Here is a 19,748-nt window from a genome sequence, read left to right as displayed (position 1 = left end):
AGATTTTGTGTAACGGATCTACACACAATAACCCATAATGTCAAAGTGGAATTTTGTTTTTAGAATTTTTTATACATTAATAGAAAATGATACGCTGAAATGTCTTGAGTCATTAAGTATTCAACCCCTTTGTTATGGCAAGCATAAATCAGTTCAGGAATAAAAGTTTGCTTAACAAGTCACATACGGTTGAAGTCGGAAGTTTACATACACTTAGGTTGGAGTCATTAAAACTTGTTTTTCAACCACTCCACAAATTTCTTGTTAACAAACTATAGTTTTGGCAAGTCGGTTAGGACATCTACTTTGTGCATGACACAAGTAATTTTTCCAACAGTTGTTTACAGACAGATTATTTAACTTATAATTCACTGTATCACAATTCCAGTGGGTCAGAGGTTTACATACACTAAGTTGACTGTGCCTTTAAACAGCTTGGAAAATTCCAGAAAAGGATGTAATGGCTTTAGAAGCTTCTGATAGGCTAATTGACATCATTTGAGTCAATTGGAGGTGTACCTGTGGATGTATTTCAAGGCCTACCTTCAAACTCAGTGCCTCTTTGCTCGACATCATGGGAAAATCAAAAGAAATCAGGGGAAAAAATGTAGACCTCCACAAGTCTGGTTCATCCTTGGGAGCAATTTCCAAATGCCTGAAGGTACCACGTTCATCTGTACAAACAATAGTACACAAGTATAAACACCATGGGACCACGCAGCCGTCATACTGCTCAGGAAGGAGACATGTTCTGTCTCCTGGAGATGAACGTAATTTGGTGCGAAAAGTGCAAATCAATCCCAGAACAACAGCAAAGGACCTTGTGAAGATGCTGGAGGAAACAGGTACAAATTATCTATATCCACAGTAAAACGAGTCCTATATCGACATAACCTGAAAGGCCACTCAGTAAGGAAGAAGCCACTGCTCCAAAACCGCCATAAAAAAGCCAGACTACGGTTTGCAACTGCACATGGGGACAAAGATTGTACTTTTTGGAGAAATGTCCTCTGGTCTGATAAAACAAAAATAGAACTGTTTGGCCATAATGACCATCGTTATGTTTGGAGGAAAAAGGGGATGCTTGCAAGCCGAAGAACACCATCCCAACCATGAAGCACGAGGGTGGCAGCATCATGCTGTGGGGGTGCTTTGCTGCAGGAGGGACTGGTGCACTTCCCAAAATAGATGGCATCATGAGGAAGGACAATTTGGCAAAGAAATGAACTTTTTGTTCTGAATACAATGTGTTGTTAGGGGCAAATCTAACACTACACATCACTGAGTACCACTCTTCATATTTTCAAGCATGGTGGTGGCTGCATCATGTTATGGGTATACTTGTCATTGGCAAGGACTGGGGAGTTTTTTAGGATAAAAGGAAACATAATACAGCTAACCACAGGCAAAATCCTAGAGGAAAACCTGGTTCAGTCTGCTTTCCACCAGACACCGGGAGACAAATTCACCTTCAGCAGGACAATAACCTAAAACACAAGGCCAAATGTACACTAGAGTTGCTTACCAGGACGACATTGAATGTTCCTGAGTGGCCTAGTTACAGTTTTGACTTAAATTGGCTTGAAAATCTATGGCAAGACTTGGAAATGGCTGTCTAGCAATGATCAACAACCAACTTGACAGAGCTTCAAGAATTCTTAAAAGACTAATGGGCAAATATTGTACAATCCAGGTGTGCAAAGCTTTTAGAGACTTACCCAGAAAGACTCACAGCTGTAATCTCTGCCAAAGTTGATTATGACTTGTATTGACTCGGGGGGTTAACTACCTATCTAATGAAGATATATTCGTGTTTTATTTTTCATAAAAAATGTATTGTACAATCTTAGCATTTTTCTTCAACTTTGACATTACAGAGTATTGTGTGTGGATCATTTTATTTTTATTTATTTCACCTTTATTTAACCAGATAAACCAGTTGAGAACAAGTTCTCATTTACAACTGCGACCTGGCCAAGATAAAGCAAAGCAGTGCGATAAAAACAACAACACAGAGTTACATATGGGGTAAAACAAAACAAAGTCAAAAATACAACAGAAATACATATAATATACAGTGTGTGCAAATTTAGCAAGTTATGGAGGTAAGGCAATAAAATAGGCTATAGTGCAAAATAATTACAATTAGTATTAACACTGGAATGATAGATGTGCAAGAGATGATGTGCAAATAGAGATACTGGGGTACAAATGAGCAAAATAAATAACAATATAGGGATGAGGTAGTTGGGCGGGCTAATTTCAGATGGGCTGTGTACAGGTGCAGTGATCGGTAAGGTGCTCTGACAACTGATGCTTAAAGTTAGTGAGGGAGATAAGTGACTCCAGCTTCAGAGATTTTTGCAATTTGTTCCAGTCATTGGCAGCAGAGAACTGGAAGGAATTGCGGCCAAAGGAGGTGTTGGCTTTGGGGATGACCAGTGAGATATACCCGCTGGAGCGCAGACTACGGGTGGGTGTTGCTATGGTGACCAATGAGCTAAGATAAGGCGGGGATTTGCCTAGCAGTGATTTATAGATGGCCTGGAGCCAGTGGGTTTGGCGACGAATATGTAGTGAGGACCAGCCAACAAGAGCGTACAGGTCACAGTGGTGGGTATTATATGGGGCTTTGGAGACAAAATGGCCTGTGATAGACTACATCCAATTTGCTGAGTAGAGTGTTGGAGGCTATTTTGTAAATGACATCGCCGAAGTCAAGGATCGGTAGGATAGTCAGTTTTACGAGGGCATGTTTGGCAGCATGAGTGAAGGAGGCTTTGTTGCGAAATAGGAAACCGATTCTAGATTTAACTTTGGATTGGAGATTCTTAATGTGAGTCTGGAAGGATAGTTTACAGTCTAACCAGACACCTAGATATTTGTAGTTGTCCACATACTCTAGGTCAGACCCGTCGAGAGTGGTGATTCTAGTCGGGTGGGCGGGTGCAAGCAGCGTTCGGTTGAAGAGCATGCATTTAGTTTTACTAGTATTTAAGAGCAGTTGGAGGCTACTGAAAGAGTGTTGTATGGAATTGAAGCTCGTTTGGAGGTTTGTTAACACAGTGTCCAATGAAGGGCCAGATGTATACAAAATGGTGTCGTCTGCGTAGAGGTGGATCTGAGAGTCACCAGCAGCAAGAGCGACGTCATTGATATACACAGAGAAAAGAGTCGGCCCAAGAATTGAACCCTGTGGCACCCCCATAGAGACTGCCATAGGTCCAGACAACAGGCCCTCCGATTTGACACATTGAACTCTATCTGAGAAGTAGTTGGTGAACCAGGCGAGGCAGTCATTTGAGAAACCAAGGCTATTTAGTCTGCCAATAAGAATGCGGTGGTTGACAGAGTCGAAAGCCTTGGCCAGGTCAATGAAAACGGCTGCATCATTGACAAAAAATGACAGTCAAATCAATTTTAATCCCACTTTATAACAAAACAAAATGTGTAAAAAGTCAAGGGATGTGAATACTTTGTTAAGGCCCTGTATATAATATATACCTTCAACTGCTCCTTGTCAATATGTTATGTACCCACAGACAACACATGACAGTGTTTATTTGTGTTTTTGAATCCAGACACAGAGCCCATCATATCCCCAACAGTATTCAGGGAGTGGTGGAGTGGCCCCTACTTTTGTCAAGGTAATACAGGATACATCTTTACCCCCATCTGGTGACTGAATATGGAACTAAAGCATGGATTTGTCTGGTTTGGAAATAAAGGTTGAGTCAAAGGTTGAATTGGACTTGGCCCTTCATACATTCTATGAAGGTTCCTTCCTACTTACATCAGAACTGTGGACAGAGTTATGATCATTGTCATTCAACACATGGATTGACACCTGCTCTAGTTCCTCATGATTACGTAGGCATATGACATAGCTTTCCAGTCAGAAGATGAGAAAGGCCATTGCCTTAATTGCTGTCAGAGGTAAAAATATATATATATAATAAAAAAGTATTATAAATATATATATGTCAAAAGTGTTCTTGTCAGTTTGTTAATGATTGTGCCCTAAACATGTGGGTACACACTCTTTGTGTAGAGGGCGAGGAGAGGAGAGAGGTTAAGAGAGGAGGGGCTTGGTGGTGGTGGTATGTGAGTCTCAGCAGCCAGCCAGTCACTTTGATCCAGTTCTCTTCATGTCCAGTGTCTCCACGATGTCAGCACGATCAAGGGTCAGTTGGTGGTTCTAGAGTGCCGTATTCGTGGAACGCCACCACTGCAGGTTCTGTGGTATCGCGAGGAAGAGCAGATAGTGGACTCTGCTGACTTCCGCATCCTCAGAAAGAGTGAGTGGCAGCAGTGCATGGTGGCTCCATCGGGGTTGGGAAATACACACAGACCAAAAATTACCTTTGACCCAATAGGCACACACTGGTTGAATCAACATTGTTTCCACGTCATTTCAATGAAATTACATTGAACCAACATGGAATAGACATTGAATTGATGTCTGTGCCCAGTGGGGAGGCACTAAATAGAAATTATCTCTAAACGTTCTCCTTCTTTTTCAGAGGCTACTTCTGCATCAGTGGCAGGTGAGTGGGAAATCATATCAAAGGCCCACTGTTGGCTATTGTTGAAGGGCACATTTACCAGTGTCTTCCATTATAAAATGACATAACATTAACATGATACATTGGTGCTGGTATTGGTGTGCCATTCTCATGTGTCCCCTACTCTCCTTCCTTCATAGAGGAGCTGTGTACCCTTGTCATCACCGAGGCATTCCCAGAGGATTCTGGGATGTTCAAATGTATAGCAGGGAATCCGTTCGGAACAGTATCATGCAACGCCATACTGGAGGTGTACATTGGTGAGCAGAGACTCGTTTCAGAACTGGTCAGACACACAAGACTACTTTTGTGCTTTTACTCAGCTTTCTTCATCTGCTCTAATCGACATACAATCCTGAAATACATTCTGACAGTGTGATGTCTCTGTGTCCAGACCTGGAAGAGCAGATGGAGAATGAGCCACGCACGGATGAGCAGCCCTTAGAGTCTACCAGGCTGGAACCTGATGAAGTCCCCTCTTTACTACAAGAAGTAGCAGCGATTCCCCCTCCAGAGTGGCCCGAGAGCCCAGTCTGCGAGATTGACCCCCCATTGGAAGAACAGTGAGTTCAACTATTCTAATATTCTGCAAAAACCCTAAAATGGAAAGATGAGGGGCCAGTATGCTGTTCTGTGAGACAATATTAATTTATCAAAATACCTATCAATATGTAAAAGTACTTTGGAGAAATTAACATAAATGTAATCTATGAAATGGCAGAGATGCAGAGGTTCCCACGGGGGGGCAGTAGTAAAAAAAATGCTCTGGAAAAGAGCGTCTGCTAAATGACTAAAATGTAAACGTCAGGAAAATATTTCCCTACTGTCAATTCGATTCAACTGCCACAAGAGGGGACTATTTCCTTGTTTTGAAGTTGCAGGTAGGCTGCCATAGTTTGAAAGGTTTTATGATCTAATTCTCAGTGTCCATTCATTAATTACGGTAAGAGAGTACTCAATTAAGACAGGTATTACAGCGCTGCTGATTGTTTGGTTTGTAGATGTGTTTGATTATCATCTGATTGTAATAACAGGGAGGGGCCTGTTATTAGCCTATTTGTCCTTAATTTTGATTGGAAACAAATGCAAGGAACACATTTTATACCATGTTATTAAATAGCACTATTATAGATGATTGTGTGTAGGCTAGAGAGGCACACCGAATGGGGGCGACTGTGACATGTAAAATTAAAATAAAGGCAGGTCAGGTTATGGTGTCGTAAATGAGGGGTAGCAGCACAGCCGTGTTCTGAAATCAGCTGAGAGTCGCGTGCACGTCATTCTGCATACTTGACGTGGGGGTACACAATCTATACAGACCTTTTGCTCTCCGACTCAAATCAGAAACAATCAACTCTCTGTGGTTCAGCCTATATTGAAGTTGAAATATTGAGACTTTTAGTCTAGTAACTTTTATCCAGGTAAGCTTAATGCATTATTGTTAGATTTTTTAAAATGTTCTTCTATCACTCAATTGGTGATACATTTGTCACAGGTGCAACTGATTATAAAAGTTTGTCTAATTGATTAGTTTTTCTATTTAAATGTATATATCGAAATATGTGTGTGTGTAGAATCCTCTAATATGCACTGTGGTCATTTTCTAAATGGGTAAATGCAAATTGTATTTTTAATTGGATGTTACAGTACTGACATTTCTGCATGACATATCAGTGACTCAGTGAGTTGGTTAAATTGTGTTTTTGAAGGTCTGTGGCTGTGCTGTGTAGTGTCAAAGTGATACCTCTATAGCAATTTGTAGTAGGCTAAAGAGTAATAGTGCTCTGTAGAGACCCCAAGCATTGTCTAATGTATTTAAGTGTGCATACCAAAGCTAGTCCAATATGTACTCTTAAGGAGCCTAATGTTACCGTTACTCCTTAAGGTCCAAGGACCTTATACTACATGACACCCGAACATCTCATTCCAAAATCATGGGCATTAATATGGAGTTGGTCCCCCCCTTTGCTGCTATAGCCGCCTCCTGTTTTGGGAAGGCTTTCCACTAGATGTTGGAACATTGCTGCAGGGACTTACTTCCATTCAGCCACAAGCATTAGTGAGGTCGGGCACTGATGTTGGGCACTTAGGCCTGGCTCGCAGTCGGCGTTCCAATTCATCCCAAAGGTGTTCGATGGGGTTGAGGTCAGTCTCTGTGCAGGCCAGCCAAGTTCTTCCACACCGATCTCGACAAACTATTTCTGTATGAACCTCGCTTTGTGCACAGGGGCATTGTCATGCTGAAACAGGAAAGGGCCTTCCACAAACTGTTGCCACAAAGTTTGAATCACAGAATCGTCTAGAATGTAATTATATGCTGTAGTGTTAAGATTTCCCTTCACTGGAACAAAGGGGCCTAGCCCGAACGATGAAAATCAGCCCCAGACCATTATTCCTCCTCCACCAAACTTTACAGTTGGCACTATGCATTGAGGCAGGTATCGTTCTCCTAGCATCCGCCAAACCCAGATTCATCGGACTGCCAGATGGTGAAGCGTGATTCATCACTCCAGATAATGCGTTTCCACTGCTCCAGAGTCCAATGGCGGCAAGCTTTACACCACTCCAGCCGACACTTGGCATTGTGCATGGTGATCTTAGGCTTGTGTGCGGCTGCTCGGTCATGGAAACCCATTTCATGAAGTTCCAGACGAACAGTTATTGTAATGACGTTGCTTCCAGAGGCAGTTTGGAACTCGGTAGTGCAACCGAGGACAGACGATTTTTACGAGCTACACGCTTCTGCACTCAGTGATCCCGTTCTGTGAGCTTGTGTGGCCTACCACTTTGGGGCTGAGCTGTTGTTGCTCCTAGATGTTTCCACTTCACAATAATGGCACTTACATTTGACTGGGGCAGCTCTAGCAGGGCAGACATTTGACGAACTGACTTGTTGGAAAGGTGGCATCCTATGATGGTGCCACGTTGAAAGTCACTGAGTTCTTCAGTAAGACCATTCCAATCCCCCATGTTATATATATATATATATATATAAAACGTCAGGGAAAAAAGCATTTGATCCCCTGCTGATTTTGTACGTTTGCCCACTGACAAAGAAATTATCAGTCTATAATTTTAATGGTAGGTTTATTTGAACAGTGAGAGACAGAATTACAACAACAATATCCAGAAAAACGCATGTCAAAAATGTAATAAATTGATTTGCATTTTAATGAGGGAAATAAGTATTTGACCCCCTCTCAATCAGAAAGATTTCTGGCTCCCAGGTGTCTTTTATACAGGTAACGAGCTGAGATTAGGAGCACACTCTTAAAGGAAGTGCTCCTAATCTCAGCTTGTTACCTGTATAAAAGACACCTGTCCACAGAAGCAATCAATCAGATTCCAAACTCTCCACCATGGCCAAGAAAAAAGAGCTCCAAGGATGTCAGGGACAAGATTGTAGATCTACACAAGGCTGGAATGGGCTACAAGACCATCGCCAAGCAGCTTGGTGAGACGGTGACAACAGTTGGTGCGATTATTCGCAAATGGAAGAAACACAAAATAACTGTCAATCTCCCTCGGCCTGGGGCTCCATGCAAGATCTCACCTCGTGGAGTTGCAATGATCATGAGAACGGTGAGGTATCAGCCCAGAACTACACAGGAGGATCTTGTCAATGATCTCAAGGCAGCTGGGACCATAGTCACCAAGAAAACAATTGGTAACACACTACGGCGTGAAGGACTGAAATCCTGCAGCGCCCGCAAGGTCCCCCTGCTCAAGAAAGCACATATACAGGGCCGTCTGAAGTTTGCCAATGAACATCTGAATGATTCAGATCTCGCTGTGTTTGGAGGAGGAGGAATGCTGCCTATGACCCCAAGAACACCATCCCCACCGTCAAACATGGAGGTGGAAACATTATGCTTTGGGGGTGTTTTTCTGCTAAGGGGATAGGACATCTTCACCGCATCAAAGGGACGATGGACGGGGCCATGTACCATCAAATCTTGGGTGAGAACCTCCTTCCCTCAGCCAGGGCATTGAAAATGGGTCGTGGATGGGTATTCCAGCATGACAATGACCCAAAACACACAGCCAAGGCAACAAAGGAGTGGCTCAAGAAGAAGCACATTAAGGTCCTGGAGTGGCCTAGCCAGTCTCCAGACCTTAATCCCATAGAAAATCTGTGGAGGGAGCTGAAGGTTCGAGTTACCAAACGTCAGCCTCGAAACCTTAATGACTTGGAGAAGATCTGCAAAGAGGAGTGGAACAAAATCCCTCCTGAGATGTGTGCAAACCTGGTGGCCAACTACAAGAAACGTCTGACCTCTGTGATTGCCAACAAGGGTTTTGCCACCAAGTACTAACTCATGTTTTGCAGAGGGGTCAAATACTTATTTCCCTCATTAAAATGCAAATCAATTTATAACATTTTTGACATGCGTTTTTTTCTGGATTCTTTTGTTGTTATTCTGTCTCTCACTGTTCAAGTAAACCTACCATTAAAATTATAGACTGATCATGTCTTTGTCAGTGGGTAAACGTACAAAATCAGCAGGGGATCAAATACTTTTTTCCCCTCACTGTATATATATATATATATATATATATATATATATACATACATACATATCCTTAAAAAATATATATTCCCCTTTATTACTTTACAACCCCGCCACCCTTTCCCTACTTGGAGTAAACTAGTGAACAACAATGCTTAGCCCTCTACTTCCAGCTTATACTTACTATCTACATTTTATGGACACAGTCAATTTTACAATAATTATATTTTGTTTGTTTTTTTCTCCTGAACATCTTCTACTCTCAACCTCTCCGATCATTTTCATGATGTCCATCCGGTTTGCTTCTATATGCCATATCTTTCTAACTGTGCTCTTTCACAAAATACTTATTATGGACACAGTATGCTTACATTATTAGTTATCTTGTTATTATTTGTTGTTAGTTATTAGTTCTACTGCCAATGTTTGTCTCTGGAGATCGCATAGCTGTGTGCTCGATTTTATACACCTGTCAGCAACGGGTGTGGCTGAAATAGCCAAATCCACTAATTTGTGTCCACATACTTTTGAATATATAGTGTATGTTATTTTCAAAGGTAGACTGGCTCTGGCAGCCAAATACTCTATCTAAACGTGAATTGATTCTTAATTGCGATACGGTTCTAGAAACAGAAAGCCCTTTATTTTCATATCACATCAAAATAATTTCACAAATGCAAAATACACACTTATTTTAACCGGTTTTATCACAGTTGCAGCCGACAGTATTTTTCAGTGACATGTTTCTGGCAGCCTTCCTTTACACACAGGTGTTCAGAGCATGCTAATTAGCACAGGTGGTCCCTCTTCGGTAAACACGCACTGTAACTTGGAGATATGGCAGTGTGGGAACACTAACCATATAAAGGTGTGTATCAATTTACCGTTTTAGTTTTTTGAAATGTGTTTTTCTGATATGAAAAATAAGGTCCTTATGCTTCCAAAACCATACTGCAAGCCATGAGTGTTAATGTTCAGACCCAGGCTTTTAACAAAAATCCCCCGTACAGAAGACGCCTTAGTCCAATGACTTATGTGTAATGGAACAGAGTCGTGATCGAGGGCTAACCAAAGTGTACAAGGCACTTGGTGCTGCTCCTTAGTGAATGTGGAATTTGATTCCTTAGTAAATTCTTTTAGAAATGTGTTTTAAAGCCTGAGTGAGTTGTGGTTTGAGTTAAGGCTATTCTCACATTTCTGTTAGTTTGGATATGCTAGGAATACTTGAATACCCTCCTAGTTTCTAGCAAGGGCACATTGTGTTAGTGGTGTAGTTGGTTCACTAAGCTATAAATCCCCAAATATACTGTATTGACTCTAGCCTTTTCCCTAAGATTCTGAGAGTAAATTTAGCTGAGACTATGTTGATCTGTGATTAGGTTTGCATTATGTCCACAAAAAATAAAAAATAAAAATAACAGTCCGCTCTTCTACATTGGACTCGCTACCTGTCCTATCAATCAACATAACTCTCACTCTTTACTTTATTGATTCCCCTCAAAATGGAAAGAATTTGAATGTCAGTGAGGGAGATCCCTTTTTCCACAAGAGGAAAACTGGCTGCTTTCCAGGCAGTCACACAAAGCTCTGAAAGGACCAGAGCACTCAATAGCATATCTCTATATTCCAGTGTCCCCTTTCTGTTAGATCACAGTCATACCATTCCACTGTTCCCAAAGGGGAGGGAGGGCTTATTCAGTTGGAACTATTAGAGTTTCAGATCATGTGCAGTCTGCAGAGCTGGTAAGACTTGTTATTCTACAAGTCAGACAATCAAATCTGTTTGATTATGTATTTCTTTCTGAATTGTCTTTAGCATTGTGAGTAGAAATTAGTAGTATGGGTTAGACCCTGCGTGAATCTGTTGACGGTGGTTGGGATTTGAAATGCTCGTCACAGTATTGGCCGAGGGTGTCGGGGTTAGCTATAAATTAACTGCACCTGCCAGCTAATGTCAGTCAACACTACAGGCTCCTGATTTAGCCCCTCAAACTTGAATAGCTACATACGGCAACGTGTGTCCGCTACTCTTGTAGGTCATGTGGACAGTGTTTGTGTTCAAGTAATTTTTCCTTTCAGTGAGTAAGGCAAGCCAAAACATACAGCACATTAAACTTTTTATGGTGAATTTACTCAGACTATTTACTATGCAAAAAGGGGCACTCAACATGCATGGATCCACCTTCAAGGCTGAGCATGGGTATAACAATTTTACTGTAGTAAGGAATGTTGTTTCTATGGTCACCATTTATCCAGTTAACTTGAGTAATGCAAATTTAAGTTACCAAAGTGTTTTTCCTTGCAGGTCTCTAGAGCCTGCACTGCAGCCACCTAGTAAAACCCTAGAGGAGCCGTTCAGTCCGAGTGAAAAGAGGATTCACTGCTCAGAGGGCCATAGGTCACCTGAAGCCCGCACGCCCACCCCACCCCTGCCGGCTGTGGAAAGAAAAACTACCCCCAAACTGTTCACTCCCAGCAAGCCCAGCTTCCAGAGCTCAGGAGACTCTGGAGGCAGCAGTATGAGCAGCAGTGTGGCCGACCTGCCCACCTTCACCCCGAGCCTCTTTGCCCCCAGCGCCTTCAACTATGCACGGCCACGCCAGTTTATCCAGTCCCAGCCGGCCTTCCAGGCCCCCAGCTACGACGTCGCCCAGGCTCTGCCTCAGCCCAACGGGAACAGTAGCAAGGCCTCTCCCTCCTCCTCCAATCTGAGCTCCCCCATTTCCACCCCTGCATTCTCACAGCCGACGGTTTTCCCCCGTGACCCTCCTCCTCACTCCGCTGCTGCCCAGCCCGTGTCCTCCTCCCGCGCCCCCATGCGCTCCACTATCACCCTCACCCCCAGGGTCCCCAGTGCTAACACCAGTGTCAGTGTCCCAGCCCCATCTGAGCCCAAGCCCCAGTCCTCTTCGGCTGCCTTCCTCTGCTCTGTCCTGCCCTCTCAGTCCACCCCACAGTACAAGCCTGCTCCCATGTCTGTTCCCCAGCCTCCATCACCAGCTCGCTCCCCACACTCCTCCAACCCTCCCAGCCCCCTGCCCAAGGCCCGCTCTGATGCCCCCCTGCACATGGCTCTCCCTACTCACAGCCTGCCTATGAGTCAGTCTCCCCACTCCCTAACTCTCACCACAGTTTCCATGCCACAGCCCTCCTTTCCTCCTCCCTCATGCGTGTCTCTGCCTCCTAGCTACGGAGGGACCCCAAACATGTGAGTTTCTGTATTTTGAAACGGTGAATAAAACGTCTAAATCAGCTAGTATGTAATAGCCATTCACCATACACTGAGTATACCAATAATTAGGACCAGGACCCCCCATTAGGAACTCTACAAGGTGTCGAAAGCGTTCCACAGGGATGCTGGCCCATGTTGACTCCAATGCTTCCCACAGTTGTCAAATTTGCTGGATGTCCTTTGGGTGGTGGACCATTCTTGATACACACAGGAAACAGTTGAGTGTGAAAAACCCAGCAGCTTTGCAGTTCTTGGCACAAACTACCATACCCGTTCAAAGGCACTTAAATCTTTTGTCTTGCCCATTCACCCTCTGAATGGCACACACAAACAATCCATGTCTCAAGGTTTAAAAATACTTATTTAACCTGTCTCCTCCCCTTCATCTACACTGATTTGAAGTGGATTTAACAAGTGACAACAATAAGGGATCATAGCGTTCACCTGGTCAGTCTATGTCCTGGAAAGAGCAAGTGTTCTTAATGTTTTGTACACTCATTAATGGTCGATTAATATTCTGGCTGTCTTTCCCTCTCCAGACTTCCCAAGCTCATCCTGAAGAAGGCTCCTGTCCCTCAGCCAGTGTCCCACAACTCGGATGAGCAGATCCAGGGTTCCAAGGACGCCCTGATCCAGGATCTGGAGAAGAAGCTACGCACCAAAGAGGCCCGCAGGAGAAATAGCCAGGTATCCATTATAATGAACCGGAGTCAGTGGGCAGCGATGTGTTTGTAATTTTTGTGTGGATATACTGGATGTACGTATATGGATACAGAAATGTATAATATACTGTATGTTGTGATGTGAGTTAAGACAGATGTTATAATCTAAATGTTGTCTTAGTTTATTCCCAAACCACATTAAATAAGTGCTTTTCTACAACTGCTTGTTTACTCCAATACCACATGAATGCTGTACAAGAAAATGTGGTTCCCATTTTGATTTGAACCCATACAGCATACATCATCAGCCATTTGATAACACAATGTGGCAACTATGCAAGAGGGAAATATGGATTCATAATATGTCATCCCCTTGTAGCCTTCCTGTATTAATTAAAGTCAAGGACATGCAATATTCTTGATGCCATGTGCATCAAGAGTGATTCTGAACTTTGAATAGATGGCTTCAGTAGAACCCAACTTCCAATTAATAGAGGCTTCAGTGGAATCACTGGGACTTAGTGGACCAGTGTACTATGATCAACACACGGCAGCTGTTGTGTTGAAGTAGACCCAATAACATTGGAGGCTGCTCTATGGACAGACCTACTGGCACAGCCGGTCCCAATTCACTCCCTACCCCTTCCACCTTATCCATAAACCTTCGATGTTTACAGTTCTGAATAGGTATAGCAGTTCAGTGTTGGAGCTTCCATCATATTGCTTCCAATGAGTAAGTTGGGACCATAGACTTAGATGGACAACTCATCTTTGTATCTGTCCCATTATGGCATCTATGAGAGCACAGACAGTGCCATTAAGGCCATCTCCATTTTGAAGTAGTACATTTTCTTCCTCTACTACGTCTATGAGTTTGTAAACAAACGGAAAGGGTGCATACTGCCACCTGGAGTGTGGTGTTTGAACAGGTATAAAGCCAAGGTTGGTGATTTACTGCCACCTGCAGTTATGGAATGTTTTCTCACAAGTATAATTCATTGGCTGATCCTTCCTGATGACCTGTATGGAATTATGTGATCCTTCCTTAACCTATAGGATTTCCCACCGAATTGAGTACTTCAAAATGGTGAAAGTTCTCAATGGTGTTGTCCATGCTAAAACAGGCTTTTGGGCACTAGAGTTGTCTATCTAAGTCTATGCTTGGGGCTTACTGGCCCGCTGCAGTATACTGGCTCACCATTGGCTGGTTTACGGGTACTATATAGTATACTGGTGTAACCGGAGGGATTTGAACCCGGGTCTCCCACGGGAGAAACCAAGGTCTTGACCTTTAGACCAAGAGGAAATTCCCTGTTGGGCCGACACTGACTTTGAAGTCTTAGTCGGGCTACCTCATTATGTCCGCTACACTGGCTGGCTATTGGCTGGTTTACTGGTACTAAACATAATACTGGCTCACCATTGGCTAGTTTAATGGTACTAGTATACTGGCTGACCATTGGCTGGTTTCCTGTTTGTCCCCTGACAGAAGTTGTCATATGAGGAGCGCATGGCTCGACGGTTGCTGGGTCCAGATAACGCTGCCTCTGTCTTTGACTTTGAGAATTCCTCCGACTCACAACTCGACCAGGTATAATCTACTCATATCCCTTCTATATCATCTATTACAGCCCATTTGATTTGCAGGAAGTTCTTTTTAGGAGGTACAATACACTTAGCTCAAGTCATTGTATTTCAAGGATCCATGCTTTTGCCATGTTACTGTATGTCTTTGATGTTCTGCTAATACAGAGCATAAGTTTGTCAGGCTTGGAGCCATTGTTACTAATACTATGTGAGGTTTAGATGGGATGTTCCCTGTACTGTGTGTGACTAGTCCCCTGTCATTGTCCATCAGCCCTCAATCCTCCTCACACAATGGGATTGGGCTCCGGCTCTGTTGTCCTCATCAGTCACAAGAGATAACACCACAGCCAATCCACAGCCCTCTTCTAAGAATGCAGCTAGAAATAGCAGGTGTGAAGACTGTGCCAAAGCAGCATTCTCCCAGGGATATGTAGTGTAGGATGCCAGAAAGAGACCACACACAATGGTACAACACGTGTGTCCACAGCACAGGCTTAGCCCCTAGCCCCCTACACTATTCCCCCATCCAGCCACCCCTATTGCCCTAGGCTCCTTGAGTGGATCAGCGGTCTAAGGCATTGCATCGCAGTGCTAGAGGCGTCACTACAAATCCGGGTTCGATCCCGGGCTGTATCACAACCGGCCGTGATCGGGAGTCCCATAGGGCGGCGCACAATTGGCCTAGCGTCGTCCGGGTTATGGGAGGGTTTGGCCGGGGGGGGGGCTTATCACGCTCTAGCGACTCCTTGTGGCGGGCCGGGTGCCTGCAGGCTGACTTCGGTCGTCAGGTGAACAGTGTTTCCTCCGACACATTGGTGCGGCTGGCTTCCGGGTTAAGCAGGCAGGTGTTAAGAAGCGCGGTTTGGCGGGGTCATGTTTCGGAGGACGCATGACTCGACCTTCACCTCCCGAGCACGTTGGGGAGTTGCAGCGATGAGACAAGATTGAAAAAGGGGGTAAAATACAAAAAAATAAAAACAATGGGTGAGCTTTAGTGTTGGCTAGTGTACAGGCAGTGATGAATCACTCTATATACAGTATGTGAATGCTTTTACACATGGCAAAATTGTAATTCCCAAATCTCTCTGTCCTCTATCTTGCAGCGAGAATCACCAGAGGGACGTAACACCGGAGGAATATGGTACATTTCACCAACGGTCGGCAAAAGCATGTGCATACATTTATAATGCTTGACATTTTTGTAATTTGGCAGACGCTCTTATCCAGAGCGACTTACAATAGTGCATTCATCTTAAAGGAGTAGTTCACTATTTTACAACTTGACGTTAGATGGTTCCTCGCCCTGAAAGTAGTCTATGGGCCAGGAGAAACTGTAATCCTGGTTCAGTTTTCTTTAAACCGCCACTACAAACTTTAGCTAACCTTAGCCACTGCAACCAATCCACCGCAATTAATGGAAGTGATGTGGGCATGTTTTTTTCTTTTTTTATGGCCAAATCACCTTTAAGTAACATCAAACCAAATATGGAGTTGATTTGAATTGATTTCGGGTGATTTGGACATAAAACATTTTTTAAACATGACCCGATCAATTCCATTGATTGTTAGCTTGTGGTGGCTAAGGTTAGCTGAAGTTTGTAGTGGATGTTTAAAGAACTGAATCATGGATTACAGTTTCTCTTGGCCCATAGACTACTTTCAGGGTGAGGAACCGTCTAACATCAAGTTGTAACATAGTGAACTACTCCTTTAAGATATCTAGGTGACATATTTAAAATACTTATTTAAGAGGTAGGGTTTCAGACCTTTTCGAAAGATGGGCAGGGACTCCGCTGCCCTGACTTTAGGGGGACGCTTGTTCCACAGAGAAGAGCTTTGACTGGTCTGAGCGGGAGCGTCCCCTGAGCGGGAGGGCAAAGAGACCAGAGGTGGCAGAAAGGAGTGCTCGTGTTGGGTTTGAGCATAGCCTGACCCATAGGCAAGCACCAGAGTCTTGAAGATGATGTGAGCTTCGACTGGAAGCCAGTGGAGTGTGCGGCGGCGAGGGGTGACCTGGGAGAACTTGGGAATGTTGAACACCAAAAGAGTTTTGCTTGTACTGAATGTGTACCGCATTACATAATAAAGCCATAGATGAGGAGACCAGAAAGAGGGGCAGAGTGCTCCACGTGAGGGTGAATGAGACCTGAGGCTTGGGGCTGGGTAGCGGGTTGTCTGATCCAGGTTGAGTTTCCTGGCACTGCCGTGTGTTTGTGTACCGTTTCCACTGCCTACCACAGGCTCCGGTTCCCGCCGGCCATGCTGTAAGTGAGACAATAATAGACCATGAACTGAGTGAGCTGACATGTCTCCCAGTCTCTATGGCTATGATGTCTTCCTTACTGATGTTCCCTGGGATTGCCTTGTCTTCACATTATGATGCACAGTCGGAAGGTGAAGGGCACATGCTGTGCTACTTGAAGTGAGTTGGCTTAGAATCCATGTTGGCCATTTGTTTATGGCAATGTTAATGGGGTTTTCTGTACCGACGGTCAGCATGAATGGAGATGCAGCATTTGACGCTGTTATCAATTAATTCAATTTGCTCTGTGAACCTGAAAAGATGAGAAGAGCAAGCTCTTTTGTCTGCATGGAAACTCACTCATTCGAAGTCAGCCATCGGAGCAGCTATGAATGAGAGCTCCTCTGTTCCTACCCCCTCCCTCTTCCTCTCACGTGCTCCTCACTATCACTTTCTCCACACTCTTTTCTAGGGGAAAGCACCACTCTGGTACTGATGGCAACGAGGGCTCGGCCATCCAGGAGAAGTGCTACGCCCCGCGCTTCATCCAGGTCCCCCAGGACCTTACAGTGGAGGAGGGCAGGTTCTGCAGGATCGACTTCAAGGTACAGCACTGGATAAGCAGTAATCGGTTTAGTCATGCATGTTAATCAAATACATTATGTACAGTGCCTTGCAAAAGTATCCATCCCCCTTGGCATTTTTCCTATTTTGTTGCATTACAACCTGTAATTTAAATGGATGTGTATTTGGATTTCATGTAAAGTGAAATGAAAGAAATTACTTATAAAAAATAAATAACGGAAAAGTGGTGTGTGCATATGTATTCACCCCCTTTGCTATTAAGCCCCTAAATAATATCTTGTTCAACCAATTACCTTCAGAACTAACATAAGTAGTTAAATAAAGTCCACCTGTGTGCAATCTAAGTGTCACATGATCTCAGAATATATACACCTGTTCTGAAAGGCCCCAGAGTCTGCAACACCACTAAGCAAGGGGCACCACCAAGCAAGCGGCACCATGAAGACCAAGGAGCTCTCCAAACAGCTCAGGGACAAAGTTGTTGAGAAATACAGATCAGGGTTGGGTTATAAAAAAATATCCGAAACGTTGAACATCCCACGGAGCACCATTTAAATCCATTATTCAAAAATGGAAAGAATATGGCACCACGACAAACATGTAAAGAGAGGGCCGCCCACCAAAACTCACAGACCAGGCAAGGAGGGCATTAATCAGAGCGGCAACAGAGACCAAAGATAACCCTGAAGGAGCTGCAAAGCTCCACAGCGGAGATTGGAGTATCTATCCATAGGACCACTTTAAGCCGTACACTCAACAGAGCTGGGCTTTACGGAAGAGTGGCCAGAAAAAAGCCATTGCTTAAAGAAAAAAAGAAGCAAACACGTTGGTGTTCGCCAAAAGCCATGTGGAAGACTCCCAAAACATATATGGAAGAAGGTACTCTGGTCAGATGAGACTAAAATTGAACTTTTTGGCCATCAAGGAAAACGCTATGTCTGGCGCAAACCCAACACCTCATCACCCCGAGAACACCATCCATCTTTCATTGGCAGGGACTGGGAAACAGGTCAGAATTTGAAGGAATGATGGATGGCGCTAAATACAGGGAAATTCTTGAGGGGAAACCTGTTTCAGTCTTCCAGAGATTTGAGACTGGGACGGAGGTTCACCTTCCAGCAGGACAATGACCCTAAGCATACTGCTAAAGCAACACTCAAGTGGTTTAAGGGGAAACATTTAAAATGTATTGGAATGGCCTAGTCAAAGGCCAGACCTCAATCCAATTGAGAATCTGTGGTATGACTTAAAGATTGCTGTACAGCAGGGGAACCCATCCAACTTGAAGGAGCTGGAGCAGTTTTGCCTTGAAGAATGGGCAAATATCCCAGTGGCTAGATGTGCCAAGCTTATAGAGACACACCCCAAGAGACTTGCAGCTGTAATTGCTGCAAAAGGTGGCTCTACAAAGTGTTGACTTTTGGGGGGGGGCGAATAGTTATTCACGCTCAAGTTTTCTGTTTCTTTGTCTTATTTCTTGTTTGTTTCACAATAAAAAATATTTTGCATCTTCAAAGTGGTAGGCATGTTGTGGAAATCAAATGATACAAACCCCCCCAAAAATCCATTTTAATTCCAGGTTGTAAGGCAACAAAATAGGAAGAATGCCAAGGGGGGTGAATACTTTCGCAAGCCACTGTAGCTAGCATTCAACATTTACAGCTGGGATCCATTTCCTATGTAGGAACTTATTGCTAAGGTATCTTCTGTAAAGACCTCGTTAAACTTTGACACGGACTCATGCAACAATTTATTCAAGTGTATTGTAATTAAAGCCTCTGGAGTCCAAACATGAAACCCAATATCACATCTGGACAGAATAACCAGGTTGTTAAAAGCTACCTTGTACTCTCCTCCCCCCTCATCCACTTCCTCCTCTGAGCTATCACACCCCTACTCAGGGTCCCTGCACTAAGCCCCCTATGACCTCCTAGTCCACACTCTACCTGGGTCACTCGCTCATCAAGGCTGTGTCCAGGGTTGTATTTATTAGCACACACTGTAGGAAAACATATTGCAACATTGTTTCCATTTTCTTCTGTTTGTTGAACAAATACACCCCTGGCTGTGTCCTCAGGTGGGAGGTTTGCCCACCCCAGACGTGGCCTGGTACCTGGACGGGAAGGCCATTCGCCCGGATGACTACCACAAGATGCTGGTGTGTGAGAAGGGCATGCACTCCTTCATCATTGAGATCGTTACTGTGCATCATGCCGGTGTCTACGAGTGTATTGCCAGGAACCGCGCTGGGGAGAACCGCTTCTCCATAAAACTGGAGGTTATCGGTAAGGGCTATTTTGACTACTGTATTCTGTCAAATAATCTCTTAGCAATGATGCTCTAACACTGCTTCAACCCCTCTCC

The 19,748-nt window shown here is 44.0% G+C and overlaps 1 protein-coding gene across 2 annotated transcripts in view; it reads left to right on the top strand.

Annotated features, from left to right (window-relative positions):
• The window catches only part of LOC121545452 (palladin), a 32,613-nt gene that overhangs the window by 9,185 nt on the left and 3,680 nt on the right, over positions 1-19,748 (top strand). The window contains exons 4-14 of one of the 2 annotated variants that reach the window (XM_045208360.1): positions 3,582-3,647; positions 4,157-4,298; positions 4,524-4,547; positions 4,706-4,825; positions 4,960-5,128; positions 11,382-12,284; positions 12,848-12,995; positions 14,460-14,561; positions 15,661-15,698; positions 17,272-17,404; positions 19,462-19,669. In XM_045208360.1, the coding sequence (XP_045064295.1) occupies positions 3,582-3,647; positions 4,157-4,298; positions 4,524-4,547; positions 4,706-4,825; positions 4,960-5,128; positions 11,382-12,284; positions 12,848-12,995; positions 14,460-14,561; positions 15,661-15,698; positions 17,272-17,404; positions 19,462-19,669 (2,053 nt within the window). The remainder of the gene's footprint in view (positions 1-3,581; positions 3,648-4,156; positions 4,299-4,523; positions 4,548-4,705; positions 4,826-4,959; positions 5,129-11,381; positions 12,285-12,847; positions 12,996-14,459; positions 14,562-15,660; positions 15,699-17,271; positions 17,405-19,461; positions 19,670-19,748) is intronic. The other variant, XM_045208362.1, reaches the window with a different exon arrangement.

The sequence above is a fragment of the Coregonus clupeaformis genome, chromosome 3 (assembly GCF_020615455.1).
Source record: "Coregonus clupeaformis isolate EN_2021a chromosome 3, ASM2061545v1, whole genome shotgun sequence".
Taxonomy (NCBI): Eukaryota; Metazoa; Chordata; class Actinopteri; order Salmoniformes; family Salmonidae; genus Coregonus; species Coregonus clupeaformis.
This window is presented reverse-complemented; position numbering and strand designations above follow the sequence as displayed.